Consider the following 12477-nt stretch of genomic DNA (forward strand, 5'->3'; position numbering starts at 1 on the left):
ATACACTAGCATTAAAGTATTCTAGAAATATAACACTCTAATTAAACATAATTTACAATTCCATGTAATAACATTTGCACCATTCTCCAGCAATCCTTAGCAATAATGGAGAAGAGTCTACATCAGTCCTGAAGGGAACTGCTATCTGCCGGGCTCTGGGATAAGGCACACCGGGCCTGCTCCTTGAGCTTACACTGGGATGGGCAGTTAAAGGTCTAATACGACAGCCACTTGCCACATGTGGCTACAGAACGGTTGAAAAGTGGTTAGTCTGAGTTGAGATGTGCTTTCTAGTGACAGTCTCCTAATCAGAACCCTGTGCTTTGGTCATTTATTTATTTCTATGATATTCACAGTTTTTCTATTTCATTTTAGTATCCCTTTACATTTTAGCAAAGTTCATTTTGAAAACACCACTTGACACAGCTGTGTTTTCCTAAGAGAACAGAAAAGGACCTCTGTGGCCGGGTGAGGGAAAAGCAGGGATCAGAGACCCTGGGGTTGGTAAACTGTGATGAAAATCACTTCAGAAGTTAACACAGCCCCAGGGAGAGAGACAAGGCCTCCGAGAGAGAATCAGCCCCTTCTCAAAGGAGTACCTTGCCCTTCTCAACAGACAGAATGTCTCCTCCAGCCCATCTGCTCTAAGCCCTCGGTAGGTTTTGTGTTCTCTCTGCACCACATGCTCAACCATCCACCACAATCTGCAGTCCCCTCGTGAATCCCCAGGTTGGAAGACGGGCAGTGCTGAGAATGAAACTGCCAGGAATGCAGGCCTGCATGGGTATGTCCCTGCCTCAGCCAGGACATAAACCCAGCAGAACTGAGCTGACTTGGTGGTAATAATCACAGCCATCATTTATGGAAGAATTACTATCAGCCATGGCCTGCCTCATTCACTCCTCACAATGACCCTATGGTGTAGGTTTCACCGCCATGAATTAACAGAGCAGAAAACAGACCTAGCCGAAAATGAAACTAGTGAAGGCCCCATTTATAAATAAGCAAAATAGTGTTTACTTTATGTAATCTGGGAGGTGCTTAAACAGGGTTCCCTAATCAAAAACATATTTCTGCCAAAGGCAGAAAAAGCCTGGAATTCCACAATATCCAGTTAATCCTTAAGGCCTTCTGTCCTGTGAAAATGCTAACATTTCTGGGAGAAGCTGCACAAGTTCTGTCCATCATTTATGTTGGTATAAATGAACTTAGCAGACGTTCCTCTGAGGCTGGGTTTCACATGGGGGAATAAAGAATACACAAAAGGGAACTAGATGGATAGTATACTTCAGGGTACCCCAAGACCTTTCACACCCATCATCTCATATGATCCTAACTCAGAAAGAGCAGAAGGTAATGAGGCACAAAGGTGAAGCTGGAGAACTAAGCAAATTTCACAAATATTCCCATAGTTTCCCACCCTACTAGCTACCAACTGTCTTCCCCAACCCATTGCCCACTGGCCTCTCTATTCCTAACCCCCTTGCTCTTCTGTCCTGTGGTCTATATGTATGATTTTTCTCTCTTCCTCATTCTTAACACCACATCCCACCTCTATATATATGTGTGTGTGTGTGTATATATATATATATATCTTTTGGACAGGGTCTCACTCTGTTGCCAAGGCTGGAGTGCAGTGGCGTGATCACGGCTCACTGCAGCCTCAACCTCCTGGCCTCAAGCAATCCTCCCACCTCAGCCTCCCCAACTAGCTGGGACCACAGGTGCATGCCACCACACCCAGCTAATTTTTGTATTTTTTAATAGAAACGGGGTTTCACCACATTGCCTAGGCTGGTCTCAAACTCCTGGGCTCAAGCAATCCACCCTCCTTGGCCTCCCAAAGTGCTGAGATTACAGGCGTGAGCCACCGTGCCCAATCTATTTTTATTCTTTGAGATGGAGTCTCGCTCTGTTGACCAGGCTGGAGTGCAGTGTTGTGATCTCAGCTCACTGCAGCCTCCGCCTCCCGGATTCAAGCAATACTCCTGCCTCAGCCTCCCAAGTAGCTGGGATTACAGGCGCCCACCACCACACCCGGCTAATTTTTGTATTTTTAGTAGAGACGGGGCTTCACCATGTTGGCCAGGCTGGTCTCGAACTCCTGGGCTCAAGCAATCCTCCCACCTCAGCCTCCCACAGTGCTAGGGTTACAGACGTGAGCCACCGCGCCCAGCCCCAACTCCATTTTTCATGGCTCCACGTCCCCTACTCCATACCTTTACCTTAATCACAGGAAACACAAATGCCTCATGAAACCCCTTCCTAATATTTAGATTCCTACTTGAAACCCATGGGATTTTCACACAAAGTACAACCACTGGCTCTTTAAAAAAAAAATTCATAAGCAACAACAAGCCAAAATTTTTAGAATGAGAAATATATTATCACTAAACACATGTCACTAAAACACTAATATTTTAAGCTCATTTTCTGCTGTGAAAAAAAATATTCAGTAAGAATTTAATAAAAGACAAATCTGAGCAATAAAACTAACCAGCACACCAAGATTTATTATTCAAACAATATGTAAGGTTTTCTAGACGTTGAATGATTTGCAATCAGCAGTCAGCATACAATATATTTGTAGCTTTCTTCCCCAATCTAAGGTGAACCTTGCTGATTTTCTATGAACTTGATTAACACAAATCACAACTTTGAAAACTCTGCTTTCAATATAATTGTCAAAGTTCAGACTGGCTAATAAATATTCTAGAGTTTAACCTGTAGCTTAGCAGGTTGAAATAAAATCTGAGTTTACGTGATCACTGATATTCTGGTTTTAATAAGTCTTGAATGAAGTAATATTAATCTGTGTATTAAAACATGTATAAGTATTAATATCATGAAGTTGCTACTTAAAAAAAATTGTCACCCAGAAATAAATAAGCAGGAATACTAATTCTATGCTATTCTAAAATTTGCAATCTGGACAACCTAGTGAGACCCCGTCTCTACTTAAAATTTTTTAAAAAAGAAATTAGCCACGTGTATTAACATGCATGAATATCAAATATATTATGTATGCTAGGATATAAAAGCCAGTGTGAAAAGCTACACACGTATGATTCCATTTATACAACCTTCTGGAAAAGGAAAAAAAAAAGGGACAGAGAATAGGTCAGTAATGTTAAGGGATTAAGAGTGACATTGGATTATTTACAAAGTAAAAGAATGAAAAAATGTTTTGAGGGATGATGGAACAAACTGTTCTATATCTTGATTGTAATGGTAGTTATATCACTCAATCTGTTTGCCAAAACTGTACACCAAAAAGTGAATTTTATTGTATGTGAATTTTTTAACCAATAACTAAAAGTTAATAGATCAATTGAGATACAATATTAATACATCAGAAGATTTAATATCACAAAGTTAGAAATTCTCCCCAAATTAATCTGTAAAGTGAAAGCAATTTCAATCAAAACCCCAACCGGATTTTTCAGAACTTAAAAAACTGATCTAAAGTACATACAGGCCAGGCGCAGTGGCTCACGCCTATAATCTCAGCACTCTGGGAGGCTGAGGCATGTGGATCGCCTGAGGTCAGGAGTTCAAGACTAGCCTGGCCAACATGGTGAAATCCCATATCTACCAAAAATAGAAAAATTAAGTGGGTCTATTGGTTTGTGCCTGTAGCCCCAGCTATTCAGGAGGCCGAGACAGGAAAATCACTTGAACCCAGGAGGCAGAGGTTGCAGTGAGCCTAGATCACACCATTGTATTCCGGCCTGGGCAAAATAGTGAGACTCAAAAAAAAAAATATATATATATATAGAAGAGCAAAAAGCCAAGGATAGTTAAGACAGTCCTGAAAAAAAAATAATATGGAAAAGCCACTATCAGATATCAGTAATTATTACAAAGCTGTAATAGTTAACACACCATATAGTAGTGATGCAGGACTAGATGAAACAAAACTGCATTTTGTACAAAGTCACTTACAGCTAGGGTTCTGGACATATGTTAGGATAATCTGATTAGATGAACCTGCACAAGATTTAGAAAGCACATGTGAGGTAGAAGCATCTTCCTAAGTTTCTGATAGGAAGCTGGCAGAAAAATATCAAAGGCAGCCATCTCTGCATGTCTAGTCACCAGCTTTGTGGTTCTGAGGGACTTGGGGCAGTAGCGGAGGCAGCAGCAGCAACTTTCTGATCTCTGGATTACAGCTCTGGTGGCGTGACCTAAGAATCCATAATCCAGGGGAAGCCCCCTCCCTGAACTCCCTTTCTTGCTGGTCGTCTGTTGACTTTGAGGTCTTCTGTTGATTTCGAGGAATTAAACTCTTCTTTGCAGTGGGGGAGGTGGAGGGAGAACACAGTCTCACTTTGTCACCTAGGCTGCAGTGCAGTGGCACAATCGTAGCTCACTGCAGCCTTCAACTCCTGAAATCAAGCTATCCTCTTGCCTCAGCCTCCTGAGTAGCTGGGACTACAGGCATGTGCCACCATGTCCTGCTAATTTTTTTAATTTTTTGTAGAGTTAGGGTCTCGTAATGTTGCCCAGGCTTTAACTCTTATATTCAATCCCTTTCTGCTTGAAATACCTAGAGTGCTACTCCTGAACCACATCATGACAGACAAAACTCTAAGAGTTCCATAATGGAGAAGCTAGTCTACAGATTAAAAAAAGAGTATGAATTCATTAACTTGCAAAAATTTTTTTCATTATAATGTTCAAATTATTCATTTCCTAACACCTTAAAAGAAATAAATGAGAAAACTAATGCTTTAAATAAAAAAAATCAAGTCTAGATATTTTAAGGGAAAAAAAAGGGACAGCTAAAGAAAAAAAAAAAAGGTCACAGCCAGATAATACCTAATAGGGTTTGGCTCTGTGTCCCCACCCAAATCTCATGTCGAATTGTAATTCCCAGTGTTGGAGGAGGGGCCTGGTGGTAGGTGACTGAATCATTGCTGTTATTGTGATAGCATTCTCAGGAAATTTGGTTGTTTGAAAGTGTGTAGCACCTCCTCCTTCACTTTCTCTCTCTCCTCTGCTCCAGCCATGTAGGATGTGCCTGCTTCCCCTTCACCTTCTGCCATGATTGTAAGTTTCCTGAGGCCGCCCCAGCCATGCTTCCTGTACAGCCTGTGGAACCATGCAAACCTCCTTTCTTTATAAACTACTCCGTCTCAGGTAGTTATTTTACAGCAATGTGAGAAAGGACTAATACAATATACCTACCAAATATACATCACATGACCTTTACTAAACCATTTTTTTTAAATACTGAAACTTTTTAAGTAAGTGTTTTTAGTCAAAGTCAATGGTGGCATATTAGATGTTAGAATACAAAACTTCCTTATAAAGAAAAAAAGAGTCAATGCACAAGTTTTAACAAAGTACAATGTAGAGAAATAAACTACACTCCAAAAAAAGAAAGGAAAAACAGGAAAGCGGGAGGGAGGGGAGGAGCAGAGGGAGGAGAGAGAGAGAGGGAAGGAATGGAGTAGAGTTTTTCTCATATTAATCTAGATTAAACCCAAGAAATCTGCAAGTGCTCCCCGAACACACTGTCTAAGGAGAAAATTTAAAATGGGATGTTAAAACCACCTTAGTTTCATCAATTGCTGAGAAGTTGGGGGAAGGAGTTTAAATCTTTTCTAAACAGTAAATTACCTTGCAGGATGCTGGTTCTGTTGAGAGCACCTCCAAAGACGCATTTGAACTTCTGCTCCCAGGGCGTATTCTTGAATTTGAAGCTGGTTTTGAAATTCCATCTAGGTTTCCCTTTATAATATCCATTGAAATCCTGGGACAACAAATAAAATATTTAATACCAAGCGACTTGGATATTTAAATCTTTCATTAGTTAGTGTTAATATCCAAATACTCAGAGGCTTTGTTTTAAAGATTATGTTGCTACTGAAGTCACACTTAAGGGTTCCCCAGCTTCACCAAAAGACATCTTGTGTACACGGATTGTTAAATCTTATGCCACAGTATACATAAAATATACTGCCCAGGATGTTAGATACTGAATACGGCTAAAAGAGAATGCAGAAGTGAATGCCATCTCGGTTGCTTCCTGGGCCTCCAGGAAAAAACACTTCCTGTGTCCCTGGTCTTCCCCGAGGGAACATTCAGGGGCACCGCTGTCTCTCAAGCAAGATCCACTTCATCTTAGTGATTGCTAAGTCCCTCCTGCTACTTTATTTTTTGAAAATGAGTCTCACTCTGTCACCCAGGCTGGATGGGGACAGTGGCGTGATCTTGGCTCCCCGCAACCTCTGCCGCCCAGGTTCAAGCAATTCTCCCTTCTCCCTACCTCAGCCTCCCAAGTAGCTGGGATTATAGGAGCCCACCACCACACCCAGCTTGTGTGTGTGTCTGTGTGTGTGTGTGTGTGTGTGTGTATGTGTGTAAGTAGAGACGGGTGACCTCATGTGATCTGCCGCCTCGGCCTCCCAAAGTCCCCTTGCTACTTTCTTTCAGTTTTGGCTTCTTTTTTTGTAGCCTTGCCCACTCTAGCTCAGCCTTCTTCCCTCTCAGCTCTGATTTCTTCTCTCCCCTGTGGTGCTGCATTTTCATGGAGTACCTAAGCACTGCTCTCATTTTATCAACTCTCTCCTTCTAAAATCCATAATTCTATTTCTACCCTCTGAAACAAGAGAACAAAATCTACTTCCCTCATTAGAGGACAGATTTTCATTTTCTGGCTACACATTACCAATCTATTTAACTATTTTTCATGTGATATTATCCACAGGCCTCTCACCACCCTGGCTGTTCTATATCTAGTGCTATTTCCGGAAGCAGGAAATACTAGGAGGGGTGGCATAAGCTAGAGACACAGTGAGTGATGCTGCACATTGATCCTTCCAAACCGTGTGGCCTACCAAGACCATTCCAGCTCTGTCCTGTGACACTGGGGCAACACGCATGCTGAGTCAAACGGGAAGAGAGAGAGAATTCCAGCTTTTGCCCTCTAACACTCGGCTTTGCATGTGAATGGGTGCCTTCCAACAAATCCTTTCCTAAATTCCTACCAATTATACATTCAACCATAACAGAATGAAAAAGGCAATTGCTTCTACCCAACAATGTTCTTTTCTTATCCTATGAAATGACTCATCTTTCTTTTGCTTGTTGAACAGCAGAGGCAGGGTCCAGAGAAGCTGTGGACACAGGAGAAAGCACAAATACAAACAACCTGAGGCTTCACCTAGGTACACAGAGCGATGTTATGGCTTGGCTTCCAACCATTCAATGTGCCAAAGCTTATGCTTAAGAGACCAGGAGGTCAGCTCTTCCCATCTCAGCAAATGAAAAAGGCATTGATCTCAACATTATTCAAACTCTGCAAAAGGGTTTGGGCTCACTCAGGAAAGCACTGACATTATTATTGTGGGATGATGAATCACCCTGGCCCCTCACATCACAACCAAAAAGCATAAGTCACCAAAAGGCCAAATGTCTTGTAAACGCCCTAAGCAGCCTGTCAAGGGAGACTTATTGCTGCTTGCAGAGGGAGCAATGAGATGCAAGCATGCGCAGAGCCGCATAATACATGTCAATAACGGCAGAGGCACAAGGAACAAACAATGACCTGGATCAGCTAAAGGGCTCCACAAATCTTTCATTCTGCTTTAGAAATAGGTCTGTTCTATTAGGTTCACTCCTGAAAATAATAAATTAAATAAAATGCAGTTCCTGAGGTAGGTGGGGATGCAGTAACAGACTATCTTATGAATTTGGCCATCTAGAAAAAGGTATGGATAAAGGGTATTAAAATTGGATCTTACAGATGTATTTAAGCATTTGGAAAGAAATTGTAACTGCCACATAGAAATTCCAGAAGAAAAATAAAGCCCTGTACAAGAAAAAAAGCAATCAAACAATATGTAAATAGTTATAATTATGTAAGCATTGAATGTTGACTTAACCAAATATTATGCCTTAATTATACTGAGCGTACGCAAGGAGTGCACAAAAGGAAGCAAGTAGTAACAGAAATGTAATCTGTTATCATAGGAAATCAAAGAGACTGTCCAGAAATTGATAAAGCCAAACAATAGTTAAATGTAATACTTTAATGAAAGTAAAAACTAATTTTATAAGTAATAAAAAATATGAAATCTCCAACAGACTGGAAGGAACATAAATTTATAAACATAAAGATAAATTTCATAATCATAGAATTAATGACTTAGTAAGCATGACACTAAGAGCATAAATCAAAAAGGAAAATAACAGATGTGGCTACATAATAATTAATGCTCTTGAGTCTCAAACATGAAAAAGAACTCTTAAGTGAAATTAAAAGGAACCTGAGAAACTGGGGAAAATAAATGCAACATAGATGACATACAAAAGTTTAATACATTCACATATTTATAGAGCTCTTACCAATCAGTAAGAAAAAAAAATTCTAATAGAAAACTGGGTAAAGATTTTAAAATGAAATGCACATATCAAAAAAATAGAGAAAGACATATAAATTGTCGACAATCCCACTTTAAAAAGTCCAATTTCTCTAATTAAAGGAATATACACAAGGGGACCTGAAAGATGATGACACATCAAGGAAGTAAGAGTAGTGGGTTCTGGATTGGTGGGTTCCTGGATGTTCTTGTACCCTTGCTTATCTTATTTTCTGTTTTGCTATTAACTATATCTTGTATTTATAACTAAAGAATTCATTTATTATAGAAAGATCTCTAGAATGTACTAAAAGGTATTTGAAAATAAATTAAAAATCACCCAATGTCCCACCACCCTGAGCTAAACACTATTGGTACATCTCTTTCTCATTTTTACTCTACGTGTTTTTCAACAAAATTGGACTAACGTGTTTCTCGCCACTACATAATGAGCATTTTCTTATGACATTAAAACACTTCAAAATAGAATCGTATTTACTTCACGATACTTGATTGAATAGACAGATTAGATATATGACCAGATCCTAAATTGTAACAAGTGCCAACTTTTTGTAATATTCATTTCAAATAAGATTAATTTAAAGTTTTTCATACAGGCTTGTGAGAAATGCAATCAACATAGATGAATTAAAGCCAACATGGAGACATATGGCTGCTATAATTTGGTATTTTGAGATGAATAAAAGAATCAAAAGAAAATGAATCCTCCTCTGTTGAGTCATTATGAATAGCAAGCCTTTAAAGAGTGGGACTAATTTATTTTCATTATTTTTATGTCTAAAAATTATTTATGTATTGTCAATTTTTTTCCTTTATATATTTGTGTATTGTGTAATGGGAATACTTGCCCATGCAGAAAAACATCAAATAATACAGGTGAACATAAAAAATGTTTTAAGTCAAAATTCAGCTTACCCCAAGAATTAGTGTTAATAGAGACTTGCAAGTCTCACTGTTTTAGGCATATGCAAACCTTCTATCCTTTATACCCACCGACTCCTCCCCAATGCAAACACATGCAAACGGCATGGTGCTTTGCAACTTGCTTTTTCACAATTAACAATCTATTTCATATATTTTTCTATATCACCATTTATAGATATACGTCATGCTTTTAAACAACAGCATAATATCCCATACGTGTAGCACTTTTTTAATCAGTTAACTTTGGTGGTATATAGAATATTTGCTATTAAAAGCAATTCTAAAACTTGCTCAAGATGTATCACAGATCTAAAGTAAAACTTAACACTACAAAATTTTCTTTTTGTCATTGTTGTTGTTATTGTATTTGTAGTAAAGACGGGGTTTCACCATGTTGGCCAGGCTGGCCTCGAACCCCTGACCTCAAGTGATCTGCCTGCCTCAGCCTCTCAAACTGCTGGGATTATAGGGGTGAGCCACCAGGCCCGGCCAAAACCATAAAATTTCTAAAAAATACATGTGACTGTGGGTTAGGCAAAAATTTCTTACATACAACATCAAAGGCATGATTCATAAAAGAAAATATTGATAAATTGGAAGGCATCAAAATGTAAAACTTGTACTCTTCAAAAGATGTTAAGACAAGGAAAACAAAACCCAAAGACTAGGAGTCTTTGGGTATCTGACACATATCTGACAAAGGACGCATATCATGAATATATAAACAAGTATCAAGACTCACTAACAAGAAAACAAAGGATTTGGACACACACATCACCCAAGATGATGTATGGATGTCAAAAGAGCACATGAAGAGATGTTCATCATTATTACTTCTCAAAAAAATGAAATAAAAATGACAATGAGATACCACTACACACCTATTTAAATGACAAAAATTAATTTTTTAGAAAACTGACAATACCAAGTGCTGACAAAGTTGGAAGCAACTTTAACACTCATACTGCCAGTGACAATGCAAAATCATCACTTTTCAAAACTGCTTGGCAATTTCTTACAGTTAAACATACACTTACGATATGACTCCACAATCTCATTCATATTTACCCAGGAAACGAAAACATATTCTCACACACACACACACAAAAAAACTATACATGCATATTTATACCAGTTTCATTAATAACAGCCAACAACCGGAAAGAACCCATCCGAATGTGCCTCAAGTAGGAAATGGATAAATACACTTAGGAAATGCATAAATATACGACTGTACATCCATACAATGGACTATTGTGTCCAGAATTGGTTCCAGAATTGGTTCCTTCCGGTGGGTTCTTGGTCTCCCTGATTTCAAGAATGAAGCCACGGACCCTCGCCGTGAGTGTTACAGTTCTTAAAGATATGTGTCCCGAGTTTGTTCCTTCAGCTGTTCAGATGTGTCCAGAGTTTCTTCCTCCCGGTGGGTTCGTGGTCTCACTGGCTTCAGGAGTGAAGCTGCAGACCTCCGTGGTGACTGTTGCAGCTCATAAAAGTAGTGCGGACCCAAAGAGTGAGCAGCCACAAGATTTACTGCAAAGAATGAAAGAACAAACCCCCCAAAAAGTGAAAGGCGACCCCAGCATGTTGCTGCTGCTGGTTCTGGTGGCCAGCTTTTATTCCCTTATTTGGCCCCACCCACATCCTGCTGATTGGTCCATTTTACAGAGAGCTGATTGGTCCATTTTACAGAGCACTGATTAGTTCATTTTACAGAGAGCTGATTGGTCCGTTTTTACAGAGTGCTGATTGGTGTGTTTACAAACCTTTAGCTAGACATAGAGTGCTGATTGGTGCATTTTTACAGAGTGCTGATTGGTGCATTTACAATCCTTTAGCTAGACACAGAGCACTGATTGGTGTGTTTACAATCCTTTTGCTAGACAGAAAAGTTCTCCAAGTCCCCAACCAACCCAGAAGCCCAGCCGGCTTCATCTCTCACTATTAGCAACATAAAGGAACAAACAACAGATACACAGAACATGAATGAATAGCATGATGCAAGATGCTAAGCTGAAAGAAACCTGATTCAAAAGGCCACAGGGTGTTTGCTTCCATCAATATGACAGTCTGGAATGGGCAAAATTACAGGAACAAAAAACTAAGTGGTTGCCAGCAATAGGGTTAGGGGAGGGGTTAACTACAAAGAGCACTAGGGAATTTGGGGTTCATGACGAAACTTCCATATTCTGATTGTGGTGGCTGGTAATTACATAACTGTATGCATTTGTCAAAACTCATAGAACTTTAGATTAAATGGGTGAGGCTTACCATAAGTTATACCTCAATTGTAAGTTAATATCTTTGTGCCAATATTTCTTTAGCTATGGTAATACATCCATAAAATAAATTAGAATTGCTGAGTCAAAGAACAATTATGTTTCAAATTTTGGCAGTTCGCCAAATTGTACTCCAAAAAGGCTGCACCAAATTACACTACTTCCCCAACAGTGGACTGGGGCCCATCTGATTATGTCAAAGTTGTTTCATCTTCTCCAGTCTGAGAGGTGTAAAAGGTATCTGTGAATTTGGTTTACATTTCTTCACGAGAAAAGTTGAGTCTCTAATCAATTGTTTGCTGTTTGCATCTTTTTATTTTACCTGTGAAATGCCTATTTGCATCCTTTGCCGTTTACGGTCTAGTTTAAATGGCTGGTGATCAGTTATAGATCTTGGTGGGAAGATCTAGATCTCGGGAAAGTGGAAGCCTTGGTTGGTTACAGGTCCTAATGTTAGGTGATTCCTGGAGAAACAGCCCCCGCGGAGGCAGAAGCCCTTGGGGCCCCGCCCCCAATAAGCCCGCCTCCGCCCTCTCATTGGCCATGTCCGCTCTCACTGACAGTCCATCTACGAGCCAAGCGGCCCGATGCACCTCCACCCCGCCCACTCCTCGGCGCACCGCCCCGCGACCGAGCTCCGCCCTCGTCTGCGCGGCTCCTCACCTTCTCGCCGGGCCTCCTCGAGGAACTGGCCGCCGGCAGTCAGAGCGCAGACGGCCGCAGAAGCGCGCCGCCGACACTCGCCGAGCCAGCCACTTCCCCACAGAGAAGAGGGATCTCTCCCGCCACCTCAGCCTCTCTGGTGGTGGAAGAAGCCGCCAGTTCAAAGCCCTCCCGCCTGTAGCACCGCTGTTTCTCTGGCAACCAGATGCGCGACGCTTGCG

General features: G+C 40.4%; 1 protein-coding gene across 4 annotated transcripts in view; it reads right to left on the minus strand.

Moving 5' to 3' along the window:
• The window catches only part of FSIP1 (fibrous sheath interacting protein 1), a 194984-nt gene extending 182507 nt beyond the window's left edge, over positions 1–12477 (minus strand). For all 4 annotated transcript variants that reach the window (XM_050800147.1, XM_050800148.1, XM_050800146.1 and 1 more), the window contains exons 1-2: positions 12257–12477; positions 5626–5758 (exon numbers count right to left, since the gene is read on the minus strand). In XM_050800147.1, the coding sequence (XP_050656104.1) occupies positions 5626–5751 (126 nt within the window). In that variant the 5' untranslated portion in view covers positions 5752–5758; positions 12257–12477. The remainder of the gene's footprint in view (positions 1–5625; positions 5759–12256) is intronic.

Source organism: Macaca thibetana, chromosome 7, assembly GCF_024542745.1.
Source record: "Macaca thibetana thibetana isolate TM-01 chromosome 7, ASM2454274v1, whole genome shotgun sequence".
NCBI classification, from domain to species: Eukaryota; Metazoa; Chordata; class Mammalia; order Primates; family Cercopithecidae; genus Macaca; species Macaca thibetana.